The sequence below is a fragment of the Poecilia mexicana genome, unplaced genomic scaffold (assembly GCF_051168715.1).
Source record: "Poecilia mexicana isolate PSO_F unplaced genomic scaffold, ASM5116871v1 scaffold_19, whole genome shotgun sequence".
NCBI lineage: Eukaryota > Metazoa > Chordata > Actinopteri > Cyprinodontiformes > Poeciliidae > Poecilia > Poecilia mexicana.
In genome coordinates this window covers 3973727-3989221 of record NW_028263388.1, presented here as the reverse complement: position 1 = coordinate 3989221, position 15495 = coordinate 3973727, and the positions used below count along the sequence as shown (strand labels likewise).

The 15495-nt window shown below is 41.7% G+C and overlaps 1 protein-coding gene across 2 annotated transcripts; it reads left to right on the top strand.

Moving 5' to 3' along the window:
• The first annotated feature begins 9391 nt into the window (after window positions 1-9391).
• LOC148153574 (uncharacterized) lies at window positions 9392-15206 on the top strand. Of its 2 annotated transcripts, XM_088000869.1 has the most exons (2): window positions 9392-10440; window positions 14080-15206. In XM_088000869.1, exons 1-2 carry the CDS (start codon window positions 9687-9689, stop codon window positions 15108-15110), a joined length of 1785 nt encoding a protein of 594 aa, XP_087856995.1. In that variant the 5' UTR covers window positions 9392-9686; the 3' UTR covers window positions 15111-15206. The 2 variants fall into 2 exon arrangements, with proteins under 2 accessions (XP_087856995.1, XP_087856996.1); XM_088000870.1 differs by lacking the exon at window positions 14080-15206 and having other exon boundaries at window positions 9392-11837.
• The last annotated feature ends 289 nt before the right edge of the window (window positions 15207-15495 follow it).

The window sequence follows — 15495 nt, the reverse complement described above, 5'->3', positions numbered from 1 at the left end:
CCAAGTCCAGTCCTCGAGAGCCGCCATCCTGCAAGTTTCAGATGCATTCCTGCTTCAACACACCTGAGTCAAATGACTGGCTCGTTATCAGGCCTCTGTAGAGCTGATCCCGGTCTGTTGGAGTAAGGATACTTCTAAAACTTGCAGGATGGTGGCTCTCGAGGACTGGACTTGGCCACCCCTGGATAGATTCAAGTTGCCTAAAATCTTTAAGTTGATCAATTTGGTCCTTCTTGTACCCGAGGTGGGGACAAATTAAAGCTAGAGCCATTATTGCTTGCGGCTCTCAGCCTTTCCATGTTGAGTCCCAGGTTCTGCCTTCTCACCTCCAGATCAAACATCTGTATGAAGCAGCGAAACTCTCCTCTCTCCTTCATCCTTCAGTAATTTATCTTTTTAATGCAGGATGAGGTAGGAGGACTCACATCTGATAGTTGGGGCTGATTTCTATTTCTATGTGTTCCATACATGTTACTGATTTCAGTAGTAACTGTTGCTGGTCCTCTTCCTATAGATTTATATTTGATGTTGCTTTGCCACCCTCTATTGTCCCTTACTTTGTAAACTTTGTTTGTCTCTTAGTTTTTATGTCCTTTTTTATATATATACTTGTTGTCACACTACTTTCCATTGGGACTTGAATAAACCTGAACCTGACATCATTTCAAAGCACATTTTCAAGTTGGGCACTAAAAGACTAAAACTGAGTACTAACGTGAAATGATCAATCTCTCCCAAAGTCTGGCTTTCAGTTGCAGCATTCTGAATGAAGCATCTCAGTATTCAACAGTTTCCTTTTTAAGTAGCTTCATAAACTTTGAGTTTCCCCTTTATTTCAGTTTTAAGCACGACTGTCGACCTCTGAGTCTTCTTCCTAACAACTGCGACAGTCAAGAGTGTTATTAGCGTAACCTGGTAACGCTTACTCACTGAGTCTTTGGAAAACGGTTTGATTGTTAACTTTCCAACCAGCCTTATTACTATAAATGTGACAGTTCTATCCCCAACAATAACAGGCTGTTTTGTTGTGGTTCCATTTAGGGTTTGGTAAGCTTTACAAGCTATAACAGCTATGACTGATTTAAAAAGGAGACAATCTTCGTTCCCAGTGATCTAACTCTGACTGAGAGCTGAGGTTTTCTCCCTTCATAAGCCGACATGTCCTCTCTTAAAGTGTTCGCCCTGTATGTGCCTTAGGAATGTTTCTGTAATGCAGGTCACATCTTTTATGTGCAAAGATCAAAATAGTTATCAACTGTCACACTTAACCAATGCAGAACACCTACATCTTTAAGTGATGCCTGTTGGACACAAAAGCAACATAAGGTGGAAAGAGCGATAACCTGCAGACACATGAATATGTTGCAGCAGCATCTGGCAATAATTTGTAATAATGGCAGCTAACCCTGGTTATCTGGACTGGGCAATGTGAATTACTCTTTTATCTCAGTGCTGGAATTTCAGACTCTGTGAAAGCTTTCATTGTAGAAAAATCTGACGTTTTCCTTTTCGGTTGGGCTTACTAAACTAACACCCAGCTGTTGTCGGGGTCTTAAAATCTGGACTCCATCACAAGGTTTTCTTGCCACTATTGCTGTTGTTTGTCTTTTCACTTGTGAGGAACATGGTGTGACTTTATATGGTTGAGGTAATTCCTAAATGTGCAGTGCAGATGCACAGTAGATTTCCTTGCAGTACGTTTCTTTCTTTCACTAAAACCTTTTTGTTTCATTGTTTACCATAGATGTAGACTTGGACCCGATAACTTTAGATGCCTAAAGTTAGTATCTAAACGTCTATAATACGTTAAGTTATATATATTGCTTTATTGTAGAAGTATTCCTGCCACTTGGAGTTTTTCCATATTTTGTAAAATTACAACAAACCTCCATTCATTTCATTGGGATTTTATGTGAAAAGTCAACACAAAGTGCTACATAATTATACAAGTGTCCATTTTTAAAATTCTTCTTACTGATAAAAAGTGTGCCAGGCATTCTTATTTTATTTTTTTGCTCTGACACCCCTTTAAAAAAGTCAGGGTGAGGAATGGCATTCAGAAGCCACATAGAGTCCACCTGCGTCCAATTTAACCCCAGTATAAAAACAACTGCTCTGTCAAGTCCTCTTGTTTTTTTGCTTTTGTTTTTTATAAAATATTGACTAGGTGGAGGCAACATTATGCATTGGGAATAGACCAAAAAATGTGGCCAACAAAGTACCTGTTGACAGAAATACAATTGGTTTTGTTCACAAAATTTGATTCTTATCTTCAGCAGGGGCAGAAAAGCCATTGTTGAAAGAAAGTCATAAGAAATCCCATCAAACATCACCTTCCTGACAGAAGTGGTGATTTTTATTTTTTATTTTATTTTATATTTTTGGCAAAAAATGACTTAGGTCATTATTTTTAGAAAGGTGAGAACATCAGGTACAAAGTCTCCAGAAGTGTTAACGTGGTTGATAGATATCAAAAGACTTGTTGCTGTAATTGCAGTAACAGGCATGTAAAGGATGCTACACAGCACATTTGGAAGTGTTCCATCAACTCCTATAGAGTTAAATTCAACACTTTGAAAGTGTCTGTATTGGTCCACTCTGGATGGTGTAGAAGTTACACTTTTGAAAGCGTTATTTGTGATAGAGTTGAATAAACACTCACAGTAGTTGAAATCAAACACACTTCAGTGTTAATCTACCCAACACTAGTGTATATTGTCAAAAGTTAACATTATGAACATGTTAATCTAACACAGAATGGTGTAAAGTATATATTAACATAGAAATCTGAGTTTTGAAATACTACTGGCAGGGTGTACTGTGGTGGCGCAGGGGTTAAGCACAACCCACATGTAACTCTAGTTTTCAATGCGGCTGTTGTTGGTTTGCTTCCTAGTCTTCCCCTTCTCTCATTACTCACTTTTTTGTCAATTTACTACCAAATAAAAGCCACTAGAGTATTAAAACCTTTTTTTCCCCCCAGAAACTATTGGCCATCAATAATCCCCAAATTCATTTTAAAAGACATTAGATGCCACATTAGATGCTACAAAAACACCAGCACCAGTTGCAGTATGTAAACAACTTTTATTTCAAAACATCAAACAGCACTGACAGCAATATACAACAAAGGTCATTCATTCATGGTACTTTGCACTGAAGTGTGCTTTGAAAGTTCATTGGAAGCGTCCATGGATGGTCTTGTGATCACTGATGGTGAAGTGTCTTTGGTGCTGCTCTTGTTTTCACCAACATAAAGGAAGACTTCCAGCCTGGAAGGAAAAACAAGAAATATAGCAGAAACATTAGGATAATAAATAAATATTTTAAAAAGAAGTGTGAACAAAACTAATCAGACTCACCCGTGTGTGTCACCGTCACATTCATTCAAATTACTCTGCCCACCTGGTTTACTAGATAAAGCATAAAAAGTCAGAAATAATTAGCTACTAAAGAAATTAGTCAGCTTATAGAAAATTTTTTGGACAGCATTAAAAGTCGTGCCAACCTGTCTGAAGAAATGTGTTGGAGTCATCATAACAGGCTTCAGTCACCAACATGACACACTGACAAAGAAAAAACAGTTTGGCAGTTTTTAGATGTGCCACAGGTACAAAACACCAGAGTCAAATGGCTCAATTGCCTCCTCACTGTGTAGATATGTTCTCCAGAGTCCTGCTAATCACCTAATTATTGTATTCAGGTGTGGTGCAGCAATGGCACATCTAAATGTTGCAGGACAGTGGAGAAACTCCAGGTGTCAAACTCCAGGACTGGAGTTTGACACCTGTGGCATAGATCAAGCCAGTGGTCCAGTACAGTCACTCCTCCGTTTTGCAGTCTACAGCTAAAAACTTGAAGAAAATGACCCCGCAGCTAAATAATGGCCTCCAGATTTTCCTGACAGTTTCAATGTTCAGTTAAGATAATAAATAGTCGTATATACCGTGGTATCCAAACAAATAAACGTACGTTAAGCGAACTATGTATATGAATCGATACTCTTGTGTAAACGGAAAAATAATGCCTCCATAAAAAATAGTCAAAAACATGATCATTTTAACATGGAACTTACCTTGTTATAATGAGCTCCAGACAAGACGCCATACTGCTGCCTACGCTCCTCAGGCAAACATGTGACGCAGTAGCGGAACAAGACGGCGCCGGCCGGGGGGCGGGGCTAATGACCGGGCCCAAATAATAAAGTTCATGATAATTTAACTTTACAACATAGACATGCCCGCAACAGTGGAGCTAACAAGTTTCATCACCACAGAGAGCGACTCTTGTCATTTTGAAGTCCATCTGACATGAAGTACAACAAACCAAGAGAAGAACAGAAACAGGCTACTGGTCACTAATGATGAAACAACACAAATTCAAAACATGTTAACGTAATCCGTAGAAATGCTCTAGTTTATGGGGTTCCATTTGTTGCCAAGTGACTGATGATGTCGTTGGTAACAAGCTTTACCCATAATGCACCTGGAGACAATAAGGACGATTCATTTGTAGTTTTGTGTGTCATAAAGTTAAATATAAGAGTGAAAATAAATCCGGTCATGTGGCACAACATTTTATTCAATATTTTACACTCACTATGTCACTAAAATCAGTCAGTCTGGTAAGGTTTTTAGCAACCATGAGTCAACAATGGGGCACCCTACTATATAATGTACTGGGGTTGTTGACAGTTTTCAGTAGAAGATCTCTCCTTTACAATTCTCATCAGATGTTATAAAGAAGATTTGGATACCTGAAAGGATGTTCTCCCTCCCATGTGGGTCATCTGTAGGTTCAGGCTGTAGGCCTGCTGCAATCCCTATCTGTTGCTCCTTCCCAGATGTGATGTCACAAATATGTAACAATTGTGGAAGGGACTAAATCAACACCAGACTGAATGTTGATTTAGACTGTTGGAGTTAATTTAGAAATCAACACTGGACTGTATTGCTTTTTGTTTAACTCTTTGGAACTCTTTTATGAGTGTTAGGAAAACTAACACTCACTAACACTCATGTTGTTGAATTAACACTGTATTTTTAACATACAACACTTGCACTGGAAATCTGACACTTCCAAATTTGCTGTGTAAAACTACACATCTCAGCATTCTTCTTATAAAATGGTAAATGGTCTGTACTTGTATAGCACTTTACTAAGTCCACAGGGTCCCAAAATGATTCACACTACGTTCAATCATATACACATTCACACACTGATGTCTGACAGGAGAGGCTGCCATGCAGTGGAACCAATGGGCCCTCTGACCAGCATCAGCAGGCAAGGAGGGTGGAGGATTGATAGAGTGCAGCTCCAACAGGCAACCCACTGATTCCAGAACCAACTCCTACCACCGCTGCCAAAATGAGTGAATTACCTCTTTAGTATTTCATCAGGTTTGGCACAGATTTGATTCAGGTGTGTTGGATTATAGATGGATGTAAAACCTACAGGACAGTAGATCTCAAGTATTAGAGTGGGAGACACCCAATCTATTTAATAAATTCTTCATAAAAGTGTAAAAATATATACATGCAAACACCCACGATGATTTGTAACACTGTGGCTATGATGTCATGCCTCCTTTGGAGGCGGGGGGGACCAGAAGACATCAGCAGACGGCGTCCCGCTGCTGCCACCTGGACCTGTGTTGTCGGACCCCCAGCCCACCTGAGCAGTGGAACATACACCTGGTGCTGCACGCTGCTGTTCATTTGATTCAGGAGCCTGGCAGACAGCTGGAATGCTGATTTCAAGCAGAGCTCCAATATCAACACGGAAGTCAAGGGAAACCAAATTCTGAAAACCAACCTCATAAAATCGTAAGTCACACTTTAATGTTTTCCTTCAGAGTGTTGCCACTGAGGAGGGCCCGCTCTTAATAAGTCTGCGTTCAGTTATGCATAATGGCAGGCTCCATAATATAAAACTGCTGTGCAGCAGTTGCATGGACTTCACATTTTTGAATAATCGCCAAACCAGTAAAGCATAAAAAAGTCTACAAGGTTGCTGCTGTACAGCATGAAATTTAAGACTTGTGTGTTCCAGACCTGGTCCCTGTCCAAAATATTCCCCAAACAGGATCAGCAGTTTGCTTCACGAGACACTCCCAGTTCCTCCACTCCACTAATCTCCCTGAGAAACCAAGGTGAGACACTTGGGTGAAAGGGTCAGTACCCCCCCACTCCCTAAGCATTCCTGGCTTGGCAGGGGTGCGAGGGCTGGGCTGAAATGGAAGAGCAGGGTGAAGCATTGAGGTAAGCATGGGAATTGTATATGTAGAGGAGGTGACTTAGTTGGGTTTGGTCCTTTGCCTTTTGTCAATTTTTTGTTGTCATTGTTGGCCAGGCCTTAATTCAACATTCCACAGCAAGTGTGTAGTTAAGAAAGGTACCAGTCAGGGGGGGATGACAAAACAAATGGGATGTTAAATCTAATTGGAGACAATGGAAGGTGGCCCCTGGAGCAATACTGGGCCTCTGTGGGCTTCAGGGCCTCAACTAGAAAACTGCATGACAATAACAGTAAATAGGCAGATATATTTTAGTGACCAGTAAAAAGGTAATAAAGACCATCAATCAAATGTATTTATTTGATGGGCAAACTTTTTAAAAATTCTAAAAAAAAAAAAAAAAAAAAGATTGGTGCTCCTCTTAAAGGTGTGTAAAGAATTTTAAATTGTATTTCTTTTATTATTATTATTGGTAAACAACATTAAAAAATTGACTGACAATCAAGAGGTCATTCATAAATCATTTTTCATACACATTTTTCAAAATTAGAATGAAAAGAGTGAATGAATTCAAATGAGGCAGAAAGACAAAGATGACAGTAAGGACAAATCTACTGACCTGAGCATGTCCATAGTCAGAGCAATAACTACAAACTTTGGAACATCTGTACCTGGGATAAACAATGAGGATGAGGATTCAGCTTTATAGTATGATCAGGTAGAAGTTCACTGTCAGAGAACTGCAGCAAAGACTGGCAACTTGGAGTCACCAAGTCTCCATAAAACCATTAGATTGTTGATGCCCAAAGTTAGGCATCAATTATTTTGACAACCCACAAACAGGTGGGTATGAATTTGAAGAAATATGAATTTGAAGAAATCAATAAGCTTTTATGGAAAGTCAAGTCACATCTTTGTTGTAGCTGTGTCACCTTTGATGCTCTCCCATCCCAAATAATGGCGTGCAAAGCCGTCAGCGGTGTGGAATTCAGTGTTCAGCTGCGGTTATTACTTGTGCCTTAATAAACCTGTATCTATTATTAAGAAGACCTGTATCTTCTTAATACTTTTGTTTGCTAATTATAGATCACCTGAAAATTTTATTCCAGTGCTCTGCCTTCAGATGGTCAGACATTATCACTGAAATAATTTTGAAGTAAGTCATACAACCAGTTTCAACTGTCCTGCTTGCCAAGATGAGTAACGCCTCCACATAGTACAGCATGAAATTATGTTACCATTGGGTTGTTGCCGTAACACGACCACAAATAAATTCTTTAGAAAACCTGTGAGCTGAACTGGCGAGAAGAAAATATTTGGTTGGAGATTTTCCACAAAAGAGGTTCCAGTTCTTAACCAGTTCTAAGCTGGATCTGTAAAAAAAAAAAACTGATTGCTTTTCCATCACCCAAGAATCAAATCAGAGCCATGCCATTACACACATCTCATTGACCTATTTAAAACTTCCTGATGTGTGAATTAAAAATAAACCAGGAAGATAAAAGACAGTCATCTTCTCATCCAGAGTATCATCCTTGCTACTTTTACAGCTTTCATGTCAAAATGAAACTAAACTCCAAAAACTTAGACATAGCGATCACTACGCTTTGATGGACTCCTGCTCCCCCATGAGCAAACCAGTAGCTGCTGGTGAAAAAGGATTTTTGCCCTGGTAGCAAAGTTCTAGGATGGGATACCTCTAGTTGGGTCAGAACCAGGGTTTTATATCAGTGGAAGCACAAGGAACTGGTGATTAGTAGTTGTAATTCCAGTTAACTGGAACTACAACTACAGGGTAACCTATTTGGGGTAAAAGGCCCAAGTAGACCTTTTACCATTTTTTTATTTGTACAATCAAGAACTGTATAAAAAGAAATGGCCTTCATTCCTTCTCTCAAGCCTTGTAACATGTTGTAGGAGAAGATCACAGTTGAGCCTGGAATGTTTCTTAGCCCAAGGAGATTTAAGTTTAAAGTAATCTTAATTTTATCAACATGATTCTTCTGAATGGAAGTAATGTTAACTTGGTCATTGAGCTGTCGAATGGAAGAGAGACTTTTCGTTAATTTTGTTCATTTATATGCATCCATAACACATAATAAAACATAATAACAATAGGCCTTCGCAGCGCTTAGCTGCTCGGGCCTAATAAAGAATTTCAGTTGGGAGATATCTCAAATCCAAATAAGGTGGAGTATTTCTTCTTGTGAGCTAGTCATAAAATATGCTTTGAGTTCCTATCTTCAGATTGGTTTTGTTCTTTTCTTTTTCTGTAGGTGATGTTGACTTGTATTCTCTCTATGCTTCTTTCTGTAATCTACTCATATCCCCTCTTTTTCCTTTGAAACATTTCCCTGTCTTTCCTCCTTTCTTTTTCATGTCCATGTCAATTATATTTGTAATAAATCCAAAGCAATTTTCAAAAGTTATATATATATATATATATATATACTGCTCAAAAAAATAAAGGGAACATTTCACTTTAATTTTGTGTGTGGCTCCAAATCCAGGCCTCCATTGGTTAATAAATTTGATTTCCATTGATGATTTTTGTGTGATTTTGTTGTCAGCACATTCAACTTTGTACAGAACAAAGTATTCAAAGAGAATATTTCATTCATTCAGATCTAGGATGTGTTATTTGCGTGTTCCCTTTATTTTTTTAAGCAGTGTGTGTATATATATATATATATATATATATATATATATATATCAAGTGGCGCATGAAAAAGGACAGGGCGTGAAAAAAAAAGATCAGCCATATTATTTTCCAGGTAATTTATAAAGTATAATCTGAGAACAAGAGTATAAGTTGTGATACTATTTTACCTAGACAGTTCAGTAACACCAGTCATACATGTTGAATTTGTTCCAACATGGTATTATTCTTCAAAGGACCTACTGCTCCTCTTTAAAGGCGCAGTTAGTAATTTACTTTGAAAAGCTTTCTTTCAAATCACCGTCTTGAAAACAATAACACCAAGAAAAAAAAAACATCCATTTGCGTGAAGTGACTTGGCTTGGACTAATGGGGTCAAAGCTTAGCCAATTAACACTTGAACGAACTCCTTGTCTTTCTGTTTTTCAGATCTTGACACGGGTTTTCCAAGGCTGAGCTTGTCCGTTTGGCCTTTTCTCTTTGGTTGTTTTCTTTCTTCTTCTTCTTCTTCTTCTTCTTCTTCTTCTTCTTCTTCTTCTTCTTCTTCTTCTTCTTCTTCTTCTTCTTCTTCTTCGTGTGAGAGGAGGGTGAGTGGAGAGCGGAAGAAGAGCGAAAGAGAGAGCGAGTGATTAACTTCTATTTTTGGCTTTTTTCTTACTGTTTTTTCACTGGGTGTTTATGTTAATTGTTTAGTTGTATCTTTGTGTTAGTTTTGTCACGTTTTTAGGGGTTTTTGGTTGGGTTCGGGTGTGGCCGTCAGGCGTGCCTGGCTGGCCGGCGTCTGACGACGCCATGGTTGTTGGTGGTGGGGCTTTCTCCACGCTGACACGGAAGAACGGGGTCAAGGTGGGCGCTGGTTCTCCGTGCAGCGTGGAGGAAGTTTGTTTGGCTGTCGGTGAGGTGGTTGGACATGGATCCATTAGATCGGCAGCTCGAATGAATGGAGCTGTTGTATTGTTCGTGGAGAAGGTCGAGCAGGCTCAACGGTTGGTGGAGGTAGGCGTTTCTGTGAACGGTTTGTTCCTTCAGGTGACGCCACTAACATCGCCTGCAACTAAGGTAACACTTTCAAACGTACCTCCGTTTATCAGTGACGAGTTTTTGATTAAAGAACTGTCTCGACACGGTAAAGTGGTGTCACCGATGAGAAAAGTGCCGTCTGGGTGCAAGTCGCCACTGTTAAAACATGTTGTCTCCCATAGGAGACAACTGTTTATGATATTAAATCGACGTGACGAGGAGCTAAACTTGCGTTTTCATGTTAGAATAGATGATTTTGATTACATCTTGTTTGCTACATCCTCTAACATGAAGTGTTTTGCTTGTGGTCAGGAGGGGCACATTGTAAAAATGTGCCCCGACAGGGCCGGGCCGGCCCCGCCGAGTGCAAAGCAGCAGCCCGCTGCTGCTGGGCAGGTGGGGAGCCCACCTGGTGAGGCTGGAGCAGCAGAGGACCCCGCTGCCGCGGCGGGGGAGCCCGCGGCGGCTGCGGCGGGGGAGCCCGCTGCGGCGGTGGAGGAGCCCGCTGCAGAGGAGCAGGCGGAAGGTACTGTTGAGATGTCAGGAGTGAAAAGTGTGGAAATGAGCGTAGGAAAGGATGAGAGCACAGTGTTGTGTGGTGATGGGGTGAATGTCGGTGGTGATGGTATTAATGGTGGTGGTGATGGGGTGAATGGTGGTGAGGGTGAAAGTGAAGTGAGGGAGAGAGATGGTGTGCAGGGAGAGCAGCAGGTGGAGGTGAGGGGCGATGAAGAGCATTTAGGGTGTGGGGATCAGGGAGAGAAAGGAGAGGTGCAGGTGGAGGAACAGAACGGTGCAGAGTTGGTTTTTGGAACTGGAGTGGCAGGAGAGACAGAGGAGGTGATGGAGCTGGAGGCTTCAGCCCCGTTAAAGAGGCGAAGCAAAAGGAGGAATGTGGTGGCTGCTGTGGAGGCCAGCAAGCAAGCTTGCAAGCTGGCTGCAGAGAGGAAGGAGGTGTCGGACAGCAGCGACAATGAGAGCTGGTTCTCTGACAGCAGCGAAATATCTGTCAGTCAAACAAGTTGCAAAACACCAAGATACCCTGTAGAGTCTTTTAGAACTTTTTTAAAAGAAACTAAAGGATTCAGAGGTATAAAAATTGAAAGTTTCTTTCCTGATTTAAAACTGTTTTATTTCTCAGCAAGATATCACATCAGGAACAAAGAAGTATCAGGTTTTGCAGAAACAGAAGTTTTTAGATTAAAGAAAATAATGACTAAAGTTAGAAAACAACTTTGATTTTAAATGATGCACAGTAGTATTTTATTTCTTTTTATAGTCTTTTGGTATTTTGGTTTTAGCTTCTTACCCAATATGGATTCTTTTAAAATGGCATCATTGAATCTTAACGGGGCGAGGGAAGCTGAAAAACGAGCTTTGATTTATCAAATGCTGAACCAAAAGAAAATCGATGTAATTTACCTGCAAGAAACACACAGCGATCATTTAATCGAGACTGACTGGGTCAGAGAGTGGAGGGGGAAGGTCATTTTAAGTCATGGCACCTCCCAGAGTGCAGGGGTGGGCTTCCTCTTTTCCAGAGCGTTCACCCCAAACTCAACGGAAATCGAACATGTCATTCAGGGGAGGTGTCTTTTAGTTAAGACAAAGTTTGATAATTTTAGTATAGTTTTTATTAACATTTATGCTCCCACTACCAATGCAGAGAAAAGGCGTTTTTTTGAAGAAATTGAGGAACGGTTGGGTGATTGTGGGTCTGAGGATTATGTTTTTATAGGTGGGGATTTTAATTGCACTGACAACGAGTTTTTAGATCGTAATCATGCAGAGCCGCATCCAGCAGCCCAACATGCTCTGCGGCGGCTGGTCTCATCTAATGGCCTGGTGGATGTATGGAGAAGGATGCATGCAGGCTCCAGGCAGTATACATGGTCCCACATTAAAGAAAATAAAATCTCTTTAGCCCGTCTTGATCGTTTTTATTGTTTTAAACACAATTTTAATGTGTTTAAAACATGCCAGATTTTACCAGTGGCTTTTACAGATCACTCGTTGCTTTTAGGTAGTGTTTTTATCAAAAACATTTTACCTAGAAGCGCTTACTGGCATTTTAACTCAGCCTTAACTTATGATCGGGGTTTTAAGGAGGTTTTAGTTTATTTTTGGACTGGTTTTAGAAAAAGAAAGTCTGATTTTACTAGTCTTAAACAGTGGTGGGACTATGGAAAAGTACAGATAAAACTGCTGAGTCAACAGCACACTCTCAACGTCACCCGTGACATTACCAGATCTATCAGAGATCTGGAGATAAACATTGTGGAATTAGAACGACTTAGTGAATCCACAGGAAATCGAGAGCATGTTGAAGCTCTCAAATCTAAAAGGCTAACTTTAGCAAACCTGCTGGAGAATAAAGTCCAAGGCGCATTGGTCAGGTCCCGGGTCCAGAACATCACAGAGATGGATGCTCCCTCTAGCTTTTTCTTCGGCTTGGAGAGGAAGCACGGGCAGAGGAAGCTGATCCACTCCTTGCTGTCGGACACGGGGCGCCAACTGAGTGAGCCAGGTGAGGTCAGGAGGAGGGCTGTGGAGTTTTATCGTTCTTTATTTCAAAGCGAATACAGAGAGAACGAGGAACTGTTTAGGGAGTTCTGTGATGAACTACCCCAGGTCTCCGAGGAGACCAACTCCGAGCTGGAGCGCCCCCTGGGGCTCCAAGAACTCCACACGGCCCTCCTCGGAATGCAGGGCCAGAAGTCCCCGGGCGTTGACGGGCTCACGGTGGAGTTCTACAAGGCCTACTGGGATCTTCTGGCAAAAGACCTGCTCGAGATGTACAACGAGAGTTTGTCCACCGGTTCACTCCCCTTGTCCTGCCGCAGGGCGGTCATAACCCTGCTGCCAAAAAAGGGCAACTTGCAGGACATTAAGAACTGGCGCCCCGTGTCCCTCCTCTGCACGGACTACAAGATCCTCTCCAAGGCCCTGGCCACAAGGCTAGGGAAGGCTATGGAGCAGGTCATCCACCGGGATCAGACCTATTGCGTCCCCAGCAGGTCCATGGTAGATAACATCTACCTGATTCGGGATGTTTTGGAGGTCTCCGGTTCATTGGGTTTACAAACTGGCTTGATTTCATTAGATCAAGAAAAGGCATTTGACCGCGTTGAACACAGCTTCCTCTGGAAAACCATGAGGGGGTTTGGGTTCAGCGAGGGTCTCATTGCCAAGATCCAGGTTCTGTACAGTGACATTGAGAGTGTGCTGAAGATCAACGGTAGCCTGTGTGCTCCTTTTAGGGTGCGTAGAGGCGTCCGACAGGGCTGCGCGCTCTCGGGGATGCTCTACGCACTCTCCCTGGAACCCCTCCTCCAGAAAATACGCTCGAGTGTTCATGGTTTGGTTTTACCTGGTTTTAGTAACAATATTGTTTTATCTGCCTATGCTGATGATGTTGTTGTTTTTATAAAAAATCAGCAAGATGTCAGTGTTTTAACCAAGATCACAGAAAAGTTCTCTGTTTTGTCTGCTGCGAGGGTGAACTGGGGAAAGAGCGAAGCCCTGGCCGTTGGCAAGTGGTCTGCTGGGCTCCCAGTTCTCCCTCAAGGTCTTGTGTGGAAAAAAGACGGTTTTAAGTATCTTGGTGTGTTTTTAGGCAGTAAAGATATTGTAAATAAAAACTGGGAAAACGTCGAGCAGAAAATAAAAGACAAGTTGCTAAAGTGGAAGTGGCTCCACCCTCAGATGTCCTACAGGGGAAGAGTGCTGGTTTTAAACAACCTGGTGGCATCGCAGCTGTGGCACAAACTCTCTGTTCTGGACCCACCACCTGGCTTGTTAGTCAAAATACAGTCAGAGATGGTAAATTTCTTTTGGAACGGTCTACACTGGGTGCCACAGTCTGTGTTGTTTTTATCCAGAGAGGAGGGGGGCCAGGGCCTTGTCCACCTGGCCAGTAGAACAGCAACATTTCGTTTACAGTTTTTACAGAAATACCTGACAGGATCTCCTGTGTGGAGAGATGTGGCCAGCTGTATCCTCAGACGTGTAAATTTTCTGGGGTTGGATGCTGCTCTGTTTTTAACTGATTTTAGTCTTTTAAAGTTAAAGGGGTTGCCTCAGTTTTATCAGGGTGTTTTTAAATCCTGTGCTCTTTTTAAATTGCAAAGGGCAGAAACGCATAATTCTCTGCATTGGCTTTTAGAAGAACCACTAGTGTGTGGAGCAAGGCTAGACGTCCACGACGGCAGCGTGCCAGGATTGTCCGAGGCACTATCCAGGTCCGGGACGGTGACCCTGTGGCGGCTGGTGCGGGTGGCGGGACCGGACTTCTCTGATGTCCAGGAGGTTGGCTCGCTGCTTGGAGTCCGGTCCGCCAGACTGGTACGGCGCTTCCTGGACCGGGTGAAAGAGAGGCTGTCAGCTGAGGAGAGGCGGCTCCTGCAGCTATACGCGACAGAAAAATGTCTGCCTGACCCGAATGACCCCTTTCCGGAGGTAGTCCTGGATCCATTATTTGGGGAAGATGGTGGTCCCCTGCTGCAGAGCGTCGTTCAAGGGATGGATTTATGCAAGACTGGTCCAAAAGTACTATACAAACAATGTACAAAGATTTTTAACAAGAGAACTCTCCACAATAGGCCCAGCAGTGTCTGGACTGACAAACTTAGGGGACAAAAACCGCAGTGGAGGACTTTGTATAAGCCTCCAATCAAGAAACGGACCGGTGACCTCCAGTGGAGGATTCTTCACGAAGCAATTGCTACAAACTCGTTTTTATCGGTCATCAGTCCTGGGGTTTTAAATGAGTGTCCTTTTTGCAGTTTGTCTGAGAGTGTTTTTCATGTTTTTATAGATTGTGTACGGTTGACCAGTTTTTTAAATTTTTTGATGAGAGTTTTTAGCCTTTTTGGCGTGGTTTTTACCAATTCTGTTTTTATCTACGGTGTGCATTACAGTCGAGCCACCAGTTTTAAATCCCGCATTTTAAACTATTTAATCGCAGAGGCCAAAATGGCAATTTACATAACTCGACGAGACAAAATGCAGGCTGGACCTCAATTTGATGCCGTGGCTCTGTGGAAGTGTAACATCAAAGCTAGATTAAGACTGGAATTTTGTTTCCACAGAGCCACCGGGGATTTAAATAGTTTTTTACAGTTGTGGGGTTTTAATAATGTATTGTGCACCATTTCAAATCAGGGAGAACTAAATTTTAACAAACTGCTGATGTGAATATTTATTGTTTTTATTTAGTTTTCATTGACCTGATTATGTAAAAGTGTATTATTAAATTATTGTAAATAAATGTTTTGGTAAAAATCAAAAAAAAATCTTCTTCTTCTTCTTCTTCTTCTTCTTCTTCTTCTTCTTCTTCTTCTTCTTCTTTTTGGAACAGGTAACAGTTAAATGAACTGTTTAACCCCAGAGCCTTCTGTCACAGAAATATGAATGCATTTGAAGTGCTTCAGCTTCTACTTGGCCTACGAAGCGGTTACATGTTTAGGTACGAGCAGGAACTGTCAGCCTGTCGGTGTTCTAGCTAGCATCCCGTCATGCCTATTAAAACTCATTTAAATTCCAGCTCAGGTGAGTTCCTGCTCCTCTGGTTTCATGTCCT